The sequence below is a fragment of the Equus quagga genome, chromosome 13 (assembly GCF_021613505.1).
Source record: "Equus quagga isolate Etosha38 chromosome 13, UCLA_HA_Equagga_1.0, whole genome shotgun sequence".
NCBI lineage: Eukaryota > Metazoa > Chordata > Mammalia > Perissodactyla > Equidae > Equus > Equus quagga.
Genome location: NC_060279.1, coordinates 63,744,369 through 63,757,255, shown reverse-complemented (window position 1 = coordinate 63,757,255; position 12,887 = coordinate 63,744,369). Strand labels below are relative to the sequence as shown.

At 43.6% G+C, this 12,887-nt stretch overlaps 1 protein-coding gene across 1 annotated transcript; it reads left to right on the top strand.

The window, feature by feature from the left end:
* Positions 1 to 1,494: 1,494 nt before the first annotated feature.
* On the top strand, positions 1,495 to 12,414 carry NOB1 (NIN1 (RPN12) binding protein 1 homolog). The gene is made up of 9 exons (XM_046683557.1): positions 1,495 to 1,572; positions 1,673 to 1,805; positions 3,599 to 3,729; positions 5,645 to 5,716; positions 5,924 to 6,052; positions 6,149 to 6,358; positions 6,960 to 7,057; positions 9,219 to 9,363; positions 11,669 to 12,414. The coding sequence occupies exons 1-9, from the start codon at positions 1,510 to 1,512 to the stop codon at positions 11,936 to 11,938; spliced, it is 1,251 nt and encodes a 416-aa protein (XP_046539513.1). The 5' UTR covers positions 1,495 to 1,509; the 3' UTR covers positions 11,939 to 12,414.
* The last annotated feature ends 473 nt before the right edge of the window (positions 12,415 to 12,887 follow it).

Below are 12,887 nucleotides of genomic sequence, written 5' to 3'. Positions count from 1 at the left end.
GAGTGGTTGAGTTTGCACACTCTGCTTCAGTGGCCCGAGTTTCACTGCTTCAGATCCTGGGCGCAGACATGTCACCGCTCATTGGGTCATGCTGAGACAGAGTCCCACACAGCTCAACCAGAAGGACCTACAACTAGAATATACAACTATGTACAGTGGGGGGGGGGAGGGAGGTTGGGGAGAAGGAAAAAAAAAAGATTGGCAAAAGATGTTAGCTCAGATGCCAATCTAAAAAAAGAGAAGAAGAAACAGCTCTCAATCTCAACCGTGCTATTTCAGGCAGGGCAAGTAGGGCAGGAAACTGACTCTGGAGGTTGAAGAGATTGAATGGTAAGAAAAGTTGAGACAGATGTTTGGGGAAGGAAAAGGGATTTGGGCAACTGCTGAAGGGAGTAGGGCACTGAAGGATTTTTGGAGGTAGAATGGATAAATTATAAGCAAGAGATAGGTTGGAGTGAAGACTTGACAAAGATTCTGAATAATTCAACATCGCTGAAAATGAATGACTGAAAGCTCATGTCAATATTCAGCCAAAACCGCAAGCATGAATTTGTAATAGGCCAGATATCATAATTATGGAAGCTCAGACCTGAAGGAAAATTTAGAAGTCATCTAATACCCTGTCAGTTCGATTCAGCAAGGAATTATTTACTAGTAAATTAAAGTGCCTTGTTTAGGGAAGAGGGGTGAGGACATTAAAGTAAATAACACATAGACTCTAGCCCCAAGTTACTCAAAATGAAGTAGGGGTATATAAGCATCAGTCGGTATAGCATAGTGGATAAGAAAGTGGCTCCAAGGCCAGCGGTTAAGTTCGCACATTCCGATTTGGCAGCCGGGGGTCTGCTGGTTCGGATCCCGCGTGCGGACATGGCACCGCTTGGTAAGCCATGCTGTGGTAGGCGTCCCACATATAAAAGTAGAGGAAGATGGGCACGGATGTTAGCTCAGGGCCACTCTTCCTCAGCAAAAAGAGGAAGGATTGGCGACAGATGCTAGCTCAGGCCTGATCTTCCTCAAAAAGAAAAAAAAAAAGAAAAAGAAAGTGGCTCCAAGGGGGTTTGTCTGCGTGTTAGCCTCTTCCAATCACTTACTGGCCATCTTAACCGGACTTAGCTATCTTGAGTAGCTATCCCTTGCCTGTAAAATAGCACCTACCTCATAAGCTGGTTGTGATCATTAACTTAGGTTATCTGTATTGATTGACTTTTAACAATGAGACTATATACCAGTTTCACATCTAAAAGTAAAGGCGGCGCTAAGAAGCAGATGCTGAAGCCTATTTCCTCAGGTGTCTCCCAAGGTTTGATCCCACCTACATCCCCATGGCTGGGCAACCGCCCACGTCGCGCATGCGCGCGGGTAGCCCCGAGCCGGCAGATGCGGGCACGGCCACCAGGGGGTGCAGCTGAATCGCGGCTGCTCCTCGCGATTCCCAGGGGCTGGGATTGGGACGAAGAGGCGGGCGCAACTCCGTACGCATGCGCGCTCCAGGCTCGTTCGGCCAAGATGGCACCGGTGGAGCACGTTGTGGCGGACGCTGGGGCTTTCTTGCGGGACGCGGCTCTGCAGGTACAGGGAGCTCCGGTGGAGAGGAGCTGGGTCTGGGCTGGCGACCTTTGCAGAATCGCGGGAAATCGGGCGGGTGTGAGCTGGGCTGGTCTCTCTGCAGGACATCGGGAAGAACATCTACACTATCCGGGATGTGATCAGCGAGATACGGGACAAGGCCACGCGCAGGCGGCTCGCGGTCCTCCCCTACGAGCTGCGTTTCAAAGAGCCGTTTCCGGAATACGTGCGGCTGGGTGAGTCACTCTGCCGCGGTGTTGATGGCAAAGCTCGGTCCCAGGGTGCAGATGCAAGTTGCGGTCTGGCTACTTGATCAGCAGTTGACCTAGAAACTGCATGTTCTAGGAGATGGTGATGGGAGAGGCTTCTTGGGTCAGGAGTCAGCCAGGCCAGGCCACTTACTAGCTCTATGCTCTTGGATAGATCACTCAGACTCTCTAGGCCTCGGTTGCCATATCTGTAAAATAAGAATGATAATACCACCTACCTCAGAGGTTGCTGGGAGTGTTAAGTGAGGAATACGTCACTTAGCATAGAGTCTAGCGCCCTATAAGCTTTTAATAAATTGTTTGGATTAAAAATAGAGGAATCTAGGATTTCTTACTTTCGCCCATTTTTTTCGGTAGATCAGAGTGATCACTGTTTTGGATGTGGAGGCTAGCCTCAAGTCAGAAAAAGGGGTGGCTTTGAAGCCTTACATTAGTCCTGAAAGAAAACTAAACAATTATCGCTTGACTTAGGAGTCCGCTTTGTTCTTTGGTTAGGGATCAAGGCGGTGATGTCCAGGAAGGGTCCTAGGTGGCTGGAAGTGTTTTAGGATTTAGAGGCTGAGAGTGGAAATGTTACCTACTTTTAGTAGTTGGAGATTTCTGTGGCTTTCTCCACCAACTTACCAGCGGTGTGATCTCTGACAAGTTACTTAATCTTTCTGAGGAAATACTAATAGTGCTTAACTTCATAGGATTTGGCTGATGGATGAAATGAAAAGCTTTTAACCCACTGCCTGGTGCGTAGTAAGTGCCCAATAAATTTTAGCTGCTGTTAATCAATATCTGCTTTTTAGGAAATGTGAGCAATATACTTAGTGTTCCTTGTGCCAGTGTAGGAGGAGACATCTTTCTGTTTGTTGGTTCAATTAACTTTCCATCTCAATTTGGAATCTGGTCATCCACTCCATTAATCTATTATACTTAGAATCAAAGGATTTTATTATTTTATTTTTTTTAAGTTAGTAAGTATAGTTTATTATTTTTTTTTGTAAAAACAAATAAATACCAGTATCTGCATTTACAACGTCTTTTGGAACGTTTGCCAAACCATTTCCAGTGGCCATTTTTGGGGGTTGAATGAGAAAGTTTACTTTATACTTTGTGGACACTAGAATGTAATTGGTAGGGACATTGTTTTATTTACTGCTGAAACATCAGCGAGTATAATATTGTCTAGCATGTAATAGGCATGCAATAGTGTTGAATGAATGAATGAAGAGATTTCTGTAATATTTAAATTTTTTTAAATTATCCTGATTAATCTGCAAGCAGATAAAATCCACAAAATACCTTATTTTTTTAAGTAAAAACATGGTTTAGAACAACTTTCAAACCCTTTAATCTTTCTTCCTCTCATGTTACCTCTCCTTCTTTCCCACTTTTTGCAACACTTTCCTTTGCTTTTCTAGCCAATTTAGAATCAAAAAATTTTAGAGCTCAGACAGAATATAACACCAAAGCCTAGATAAGGAACTCTCATCATTTGCAAATGTTATGCTTTCAATGACTCTATTAGCTTTGCTCTCCTGTTCCTTCATTTGCACTAGAGAAGGATGTCACAGTAAACCTAACTGGCTTGGACCTTGATGACAGAATACAATGTCTCAACCATGAGTGGAAAAAGATTAGGAAACGGATGAAAGTGTTAAGAAGTTTTTCTTGGGCTGTTAATCTTAAATTCTTACCATACTTCCATGATGTTTTCCCAAGGTCTTATGGTTTTTTGCCTCAGTCTGAAGTTGGGAATCTCTTGTTTACAGTTACTGAGTTTTCAAAGAAAACTGGAGACTATCCGAGCCTCTCTGCCACAGATATCCAAGTGCTGGCACTTACCTACCAGTTGGAAGCAGAGTTTGTTGGGGTGTCTCACCTAAAACAAGAACCAGAAAAGGTAAATCAGGAGGATTGTTGGTTTTAACTTTCTGTTTTAGGTGTTAACCTTTTTCTTATGGCAACTATCAGATATACAGAAGTAGAGGAAACAGTAGAATGGACCGTGTCCGCATCATTCAGTCTCCACAGTTATCAGCTCACGAGCCATCTGTTTTCATGTCTACTGACCCCCAGCCCTGAGTAATTTGAACTCACATCATATTTCACTGATAGGTATTTCTTGGTCTGTTTCTAAAAATAAAAATAAGATGTATCTCTTTTAAAAAATAGCTGCAAAACCATTATTACACCTACACAAAATTAATAGTAAGTCCTTAATATCATCAACTATGCAGTTAGCATTCACATTTCCCAATTATTTTATAAAATTTTTTAATAGTTTATTTGTTTGGATCAGGTTCCAAATAAAGTTTATACATTGCAATTAGCAAATGTGTCTCAGTTTCTCTCTGTCTTTATTTTTGGTGAGGAAGATTGGCTCTGAGGTAACATCTGTTGCCAATCTTCCTCTTTTTGCCTGAGGAAGATTGTCCCTGAGCTAACATCTTTGCCAGTCTTCCTCTGTTTTGTATGTGGGACGCTACCATGGTGTGGCTTGATGAGCAATGTGTAAGTCTGTGCCTGGGGTCCAAACCCACAGACCCTGAAGAAGAGCATGCAAACTTAACCCCTATGCCACTTTGCTGGGCCCCCCTGTTTCAGTCTCTTTTGATCTGTAGGTTCTTGGGAAGGGTTGGTTAAATTTGAAAAATGCAGAAAGAGAGTAAAAATCAATTATATTCTCACTATTTGTTTTCCCCTCTCCAAAGCTCCAATACGTAGTTGTGCATTCTAGTTGAAAGTCCTTCTGGTTCTTTTACATGAGCTGCTGCCACAGCATGGCTACTAACAGACAGTGGTGTGGGTTTGCGCCCAGGAACCAAACCTGGGCCGCCGAAGCAGAGTGTCCTGAACTTTAACCACTAGGCTATCAGAGCTGGCTCTCACTATTTTTTTTAAACAGAAAGAATTCTTTCCAGAAGCAAGCAAGAAGCAACACTAAGTGCTTGCTGGGATTTTTTTTAAACCCTTGCTACCTTCAGAATTCTGGGTTCCTGTAGTGCTTGTAGGGACTTGCCCTCCTTGGCTAGATTGAAGAGACCAATGGATTTGTGCCTGGGCCGTATTGGCTGTTTCCAGGCAGAGGATTTTGGAAGCCAAATAATTAACCTTATAATAATTCATTTCAAATAGTGTTGACAAAGAATTGCTTGACCTCCTCTGCCTAAAGTCATCAGAACTATGGTGGACTCACATTCCTGTGCCATACTATAGTTGGAACTGCCCGCACTTGTTTTCAATCAGCTTTAGAGTCCTCCAATCCAAAAACTGAAAAAGTGATGCCTGAATACAGACCTCTGCCTGTCACCAGAATGTTTTGGGAGGATGGCGGCGAAGGGAATAGTTTTACGTAAACTCTGACTCTGTGACTGGTAGCTGGGTTTCCATGCAGCATCTGTCAGTTCATGATTCCTAAAAATTGCCCTTTCCTGCAGCCTTTTGGGCAAGAGTTAGATATTGTATGAAAAGCTTTAAAACAGCATTTTTTTGGACCAGCAGTTCCACTCTTAGGCATTTATCCTAAGGATATAACCAAAGGTGCTTCCAGGTTTTACACATAATGGCATTCATTACAGCTTTACGTATAAGGACAAAAAAGAAATCTGTGAAAAGTGGTTATTTGGTGGTAATGGCATCACTGTGTAATTCTTTATATGTAGTTTTATGTTTTCCAATTTTATTAAAACACTGAATATCTTCTAGTAACTGGGGAAAAATATTTTGTTTTCTTTTTTCTTAATTACTCCTCCATGTTGAGTTTTCAAACAGTATTTCTTTACTTAGGGCTGTCCTTTTTTTCTTTTCTTTTAAAGGTGAAAGTGAGTTCATCATTTCAGCACCCAGAAACTCCTCTACATATTTCTGGTTTCCATCTGCCCTCAAAGGTAATTTCCTACACAGTCTGTGTTCCTCATGCTCTTTTTTGCTGCATGTCATGTCTCCACCAATTGTCTGTTTACGGTAAGCTAAATTTACCCAGACCAGTGTCGTAGTTTGTCCAGCCCTGTCTGGTCTGATTTGTATGCATGTATCACTTCATCTGTAACCCCTTCAGTTTTCAGGTTTTAAAATTATTATTCTTTTAACCTCAGCCTAAACCCCCACGAGAAACAGTAGAACATGGACACCCAGCTGGTGAGCCTGAGGACCTAGAATTCAGTTCCTTCATGTTCTGGAGAAACCCTTTGCCTAATATTGACCATGAACTGCAGGAGCTGCTGGTGAGGCCCTGATTTACGATCTCCTGATGACAACACACTAGCTTCTCCCTGTTGCTCCTTTGGGCTGGGAGTTTGTGAATCCTGTTAATGTTTCAGAATCATGGAGGTGAGGATGTTGCAAGTGAGGAGGAGGAGGTGGAGAAGGAAGAGAATGGATTTGAAGAAAGCAAAGACCAAGACAGTGATGACGATGGGGGTGGGTGGATAACCCCCAAGAACATCCGGCAGATCCAGCAGGAGATGGAGCAGTGTGCCGTCCCGAAGGACGTGCGGGTCGGCTGTGTGACTACAGACTTTGCCATGCAGGTGAGTGGATTGGGCATCAGCCAGCCCTGATCTTTGGGTCTTACCTGTCATGGGCACTGGTCCCTCCTTCGGAGGTTTGGGGCTGTGTACAGAGCTGTCGTATAATGCTGCTTTTCCTGCTTCTGGAAACTTTACCTGTGCTCTTTGGTAATTTTCAGTTTTGTTTGGAGGCTAGAGAATCATAATATACTGAAAAAATTTTTATAGTGTATTAAGTTTTTAGTGTTTACTATTCATGATCTGTTAATGCTTTTCTTTCAGTGTATATAATATTCTGTGCTCAGTTAAGTACTGGAAGAAAGTAGGTAAGATTTCCAGCCTAGAAATGAGTATATTTGCTCTCACAAAACATAAGTCTCTGTTAAGAGATTGCAAATGAGGGGCGTTGGTGAAATGAGGCATAGAGACCACAGCACTCGAGATAAGAGGAATCTGGGTCCTTAGGATGTCTTGAGAGGCATCCTAAGCTTATTTTTCCTTAGCAAAAGCCCTTTATGAGCCAATCCAGCATCTGTGAAGTTCTTTTATGTGATCATACAAATGTTAAAAGAAAATTTGGTTTTGCTCTGAGTTCAGTTCCACTTTAACTTGTTGGTTGCAGAATGTCCTGCTTCAGATGGGGCTGCATGTGCTGGCGGTGAACGGCATGCTGATCCGTGAGGCCCGGAGCTACGTCTTACGCTGTCACGGCTGTTTCAAGTAAGTAACCAATACTCTGGACCCAGTGCCCCTCCGTTGAACACTCTGCTCTCTTCCCAGCCCTTCCACAAACTTCTTGAAGAAGAGCCTTGCATTGTATACAGGTATTCCTTCCACCTCCACCTCCTCATTCCTAGGTGGGTTAGGTTCTGCCCCAACCAGGGCACTAAAACCCCCGGACACAGGTGGCCAGTGACCTCCCATCTGACAAATCCAGGAGGGATGTTTTTAGTCCTTATTTTAGTGTCATAAGATTAAGGGTGTGGGTTCTAGAGCAAAGAACCCTTATCATTTAGCAATAAGTACTGAAATGTTTATGGATGGAATGATGTCTGGGATTTGCTTTAAATAATACACGAGTGGGTGAGTGCAGAAATGAAACAAGATGGCCGTGAATTGATGGGTGTTGAAGCTGGGTGAGTACGTGAGTACTTTATGTTTGAAATTTTCTATTTAAAAAAAGTAGACTCTGGATCCAGACTATATGGCTTCAAATCCAGATTCTATCTCCTACTAGCTGTATGACTTTGCAAAAGTTGGTTAACTTCTCTGTGCTTCAGATTCTTCTTACATAAAATTGAAAAGATTTTTGTGAGGAACTAGGGAGATAATCACATAAGAGTGTAGTAGCTGGCACATGGGAAGCGCTTCAGTCAGATCAACTGTTAGTTCATTGACGATGCCGTTCTCTCCATTTCCTTTCTGACTCTTGAATTGGTTCTTCTTGTGGTGGGGGCTGGTGTTCTCTGGGGAAGCCTCAGGATCCCAGAGAGCTGGGTGAAGCGGCAGAGACTGTAAGACAGCCCTGCTGTTGATGCGTGGCCCTGGGAACTTATACTGTGGTGGCTTCCAGCCATCCCATAGATTCAGTGGCCATGATGTGGATCATCTGATGGAGCCCTCATTACAGAGGCCTGTTTGGAAGGTTTCAGAGGCAGCAAAGTGCCTCTCAACTGAGTCCCCAAGTGCTGTTGCACTGAGGATGGGGTTGCCTGGTTGGAGCCTTGTTCCCCATCACTCTTGGCTCGGGGGCCCTCCCTGCCATCCTCTGCAGGCCTGCCCATGACGTAATGAGCTGCTCCTCAAAGCTGCCTCACCTTCTTCTGAATCTTTAGTGTGTAACGTACCAGACTCGCCACAGTGAAGCACCTTGCTTCATGAAATCCCCTTTCCTCCCTTGTCCTTTGTTACCAAAGCCTGTCCTTCCCTAAGTTTTATTCTTAGAAACACTTAGAAATGTCCTCCGTTCTTGTGAGGTTAGCCCCAGTGACTGGACAGCTTTTGTATGGAATAGTTAGTTCCCCGCACCTGTTGAGAGGGGCCTGCTTCACTCTCGGAGACTTGCGGGTGAAGGACGTGGCTTCTCTGGCAGTCTCACGCAGCTCCTGTCTCCTGACCGCTCGGACTTGGGGGAGAATTCCTCAGGGACAGACACCGGTGCCGCTGTTCGGTCCTTGACAGCAGCAGCTTTTCCTGTCCAGGGTCCACCACTGGGGCCTGAACAGACAGGAGAGGCAAGGCCTTGGGGTCTGCCCTCAACATCCACACCCATTCAACCAGAGCAGCTTTTTCAGTGTTTCTATATAATTATTAATAAATTCTTGGTACCTCGAGCTACCTCCTGGCTTAATGCCCAGGCTGACATTTGGAGACAAGTTACTTAGAGCTGTAACAATATGCCCCTTGAGAAAGTATGCTGATGTTAAGAGCATTACTCTGGAGCCAGATTCCTTGGGTTTATATCTCCCACTTACCAGCTCTGGGACCTTGGGCAAGCTCCCTTACCTTGCCTCAGTTTCCCCATCTGAAAAATGAAGATAGACATCCTCATAGGATTGCTTTGATGTTGAACTTGTAGAATATTGCCTTACAGAGTTCAGTAAGAGCTCATTATTAATGTAACTATATTCTGCTCAGTTTTCATATTTACTTGCTACTTGTGTCATTTGCCTGTTCCCTCGGAGAATCACGCCGTGGCAGTTTGCTGATATCGTCAGCATGAGGCTGGTGGCCTTGGTCTATGACGTGTCCACTACGGTTCAGCATTTCCCCGTTTATAGTCATTTCCTCCTCCTCTGAGGCCCATGACTCACCTTGTGCTCTGGGGACAGGGTTTGCTGCCTGTGGCACCAGTATGATGTATCTCCTTTTGTGTCTCCAGGACAACGTCTGACGTGAACCGAGTGTTCTGTTCACATTGTGGAAACAAGACCCTGAAGAAGGTGTCTGTGACCGTCAGTGATGATGGAACCCTGCATATGCACTTCTCCCGCAACCCTAAGGTCCTGAATCCTCGGGGCCTTCGGGTGAGTGGTGTGTCTCCCACTCCCCTGACAGCAGGGCCTAAGGCTGCAAGAGCGAGACCTCTTAGCACTAGGATCAAAAGGAACAGAGGAAAAAAAAAACATTGTGGTTTCTACAGGATAGTTAGAGAAAAGCTTTAATCCAGGTGCCAAGACAGATAGGGGAAGGTACACGACACAACCTCCACGTGAGGTTTTTGAGGAGTTTGCAGTCTAATGAGAAATAACCAGTAATTCCAGGCAGCAAACAATAAGGGCCACATGCATGTGGGGTCGCAAAGATGAAGATCATTTGCAATGTGGTGGTGGTTAGATTTGTGCAGAAGTTTGAGAATACACAGGATTTCCAGAAGCTTCTCTAACCAGAGGGGAAAGAGCATGTAAATGCTCAGCACAAAAGAGAGGCCTAGGCTGGGTTTGTTTTGAGGAATCAGGAGAGAAGGTTGGGAGACAAGTGGGTATGAGAGTGTAGCCAACTGGCACCGAGTGGCAGATGCTGCGAAGGCACAAGAAGAATTTTGTTTAACTTTCTATTTTGAAATAATTATAAATTTTTAGAAAAGTTCCAAAAGATAGTATATTTACCATTAACCCTTCACTTAGATTTCCCAGTTTAACCTTTTACCACATTTGCTTTATCATTTTATATATGTATTTTTTTTTCTGCTAAACCCTCTGAGAGTAAATTGTCTGTGATGCCCCTGTGCCCCTAAATGCTTCAGTGTGTATTTCCTGAAACAAGGACTCTGTCTCACATAACCATAATGTAATTATCAAAATCAAGAGGCTAACTTTGCTACAGTACTACCATCTAGTCTATGGACCGTATTCACACTTTGCCACAAATTCCCTTCATAGCAAAAGAAGGGGTTTTTGGGTCCAGAATCCAATCACACACTGGGTTTAACTGTCATGTCTGTTTAGTCTCTTTTGTACTGACGTGGTTTCTCGAGTCGTTTGTCTTTCATGACCTTGGCACTTTGAAGAGTACAGCCAGGTACTTCGCAGACTGTCCCTTACCTTGGGTTTATTCCTCGTGGTTAGATTCAGGCTGTGCGTTTTTGGCAGCGACACCCAGAAGGGACGCTGTGTCCTTCTCAGTGCACCGCGTCAGGGTAAATGGTAATTAGTTGTCCACTTCACTGCTGATAGTAACTTTGCTCACTTGGTTAAGATGGTTTCTTATGTAACTACAATATAATTGTCAAAACCAAGAGATTAACATTGCTGTAAACTGCTATCTATGGACCATATTCAAACTTGGCCACAAATTTTCTATAAAGTTTTTATTTGTAATTAATAAGTAATTTATGGAAAGACTCTGATACTGTGTAAGTACATCAAACTTTGACTCACTGGTTAAAGTTGCCCGAATCAGTTTTACAGTGATGGTTGCCAAATGATGATTTTCTAATTCCATCATTCCTTTGCATTCAACTGTAAAGAGGAACTTCCCCCCTTTCTCCCCGTTATTTATTTGTATGAGTGTGGTGTCATGGATTTTTATTTTAGTCTATAGGCCGTGATCCCTTACTGTTATTATTTATTTTGATGTTGACACTGTTCATGGAGCTGTGTCAGGCTGGCTTCTGTGTGCTTTTGACGTGTCCCAATTATTCTTTGAACATTTTACTTTCTGGCACAGGGAGATGTTCTGACTCTCTTATCCCTCCCCTGCCCCTGCTCTGGAATCACTCAGTTCTCTAAGGAACTCTGGTTCTTTCTGGAGAATGGTTTTTAGAAGCAAAGATCTGGGCACGGGGTATGTTCCTTGTCCTAGGGTGTCATTGCTTCTCGGCCCGCAGTGGACAGAGACACGACGTATATGCATGTGTATATAAATGCACACATAATATTTTCTATTTCTATATCTGTATTAAAAATTGAATTTATAACTTCAGTTTTAGCCCACTGGAGAGTTCCTTCTAGCCCTCCACCTTCATCATATTCATAACCCCCTGATTAACTTAATTGCTCAACCCTAGAACACATGTTGTTTCAGAATTGGTAACCTAAACCATCATGAAAATGGTACCTGCTTACCAGAGTTGTCTTTATATATAATCTTTCTATCTTTAGCTGAGGGTATGTAGTCAAAATACCATGTTGGGTTTTTCATCTGTGAGTTGAGGTGAAGATCAAGTGGGAAGATGCATGTTATGGCTTAGCGCATAGTAGGCAGTGAATGAGACTCCATTGATGTCATCTGCCTGCATCCAGAGTTGTCAGGTAAGCTTTACTAACAGGATCTGAGTGTATGGATATGGATCCCCATCCTTCTGATGGCCTTTCCTTGTCTTATTTGCAGTATTCACTTCCTACTCCCAAAGGAGGCAAATATGCCATCAACCCCCACCTGACTGAGGACCAGCGCTTCCCTCAGCTGCGGCTCTCCCGAAAGGCCAGGCAGAAAACTGATGTGTTTGCCCCTGACTACGTAGCTGGGGTATCTCCCTTTGCAGAGAACGACATCTCCAGCCGGTCATCCACCCTGCAGGTCCGGGACACCACCTTAGGAGCCGGGAGGAGACGGTTAAATCCCAATGCTTCCAGAAAGAAGTTTGTGAAGAAAAGGTGAAGTGCAAGCTCCATGGGCCAACTGGATTGCTGCTGCAGCTGCCAAGGAATTCTGGTGTCTCATTTCCCCTGCTGTGCCAGCGCCAGAACCATCAGGATGGAAGGAATAGACCCGACTTGCGCCATGCTGCTTCCCATCTCACCGTGGTGTGTTGGGTTGGGTTTGTGGTGGAACTCGGCCGTCCCTTGGCCTGTGAGCATCCAGAGAGTTGGGATTCCTGCCCTGTGGAGGGGAATTTGATGAAAACAAAAAGAATAGTGCCCTAGAGCAAATCTTCAACCTTTAAAGACTTCCAAGTGATAATATTTTTCTATTAAATGTGGTTGCAAGCTTCTGTGCATTTTCATTAAATAGGCCAAATTTTTGCTGCTTAGTTAGTTTACTACTTAAGGTGTACTCCCAAGGGTCAAGCATTTAGATTTGTCTTTTTGTGAGAAAATACACTGTTTGTTGTAATAAAACTAAGAACTACCGTTTTCTCTCTCTCTCTCTCTTTTTTTTTTTTTTTTTTACTTATTTTGAAACATTTCAGTCATTCTGGAAAGTTCAGTCTAGTAAACTCCCATACAGCCTTTCACCTAAATTCACCCATTGTTATTTCACCTCATTCGCTTTTTCTCTTTTTACGCGCACGAGTACACACAGTGTCTGCCAGGAAAAGGATGTTCTTTTACATAACCACAGTACAGTGATCAAATTCAGGAAATCTAACATTAATACATGACTATTTAATATATAATGATTCAGATTTTACCAAATTGTCCCAAGATTGTTCGTCAGTAGCATTTCCCCCCAGTTCTGAAGTTTTTAGTCTTTGTCTTTTGAGAAGTTAACATTTTTTAAATAGTACAAAGCCAGGTTTTTAACAGGTCCCTCTATTTGGGCTTGATGGATTCTTTCCTCATAGTTGGAGGTTTTATGCACTTGGGGCAGGAACGCTGCCCGGGTG

Excerpts from the sequence above, each read along its gene's own strand:
- NOB1 (XM_046683557.1), top strand. The coding sequence starts at position 1,510 with ATGGCACCGGTGGAGCACGTTGTGGCGGACGCTGGGGCTTTCTTGCGG. Across the intron at positions 1,806-3,598 it reads TCCGGAATACGTGCGGCTGG|TTACTGAGTTTTCAAAGAAA; the intron begins GTGAGTCACTCT and ends TCTTGTTTACAG. Across the intron at positions 6,359-6,959 it reads CTACAGACTTTGCCATGCAG|AATGTCCTGCTTCAGATGGG; the intron begins GTGAGTGGATTG and ends TGTTGGTTGCAG.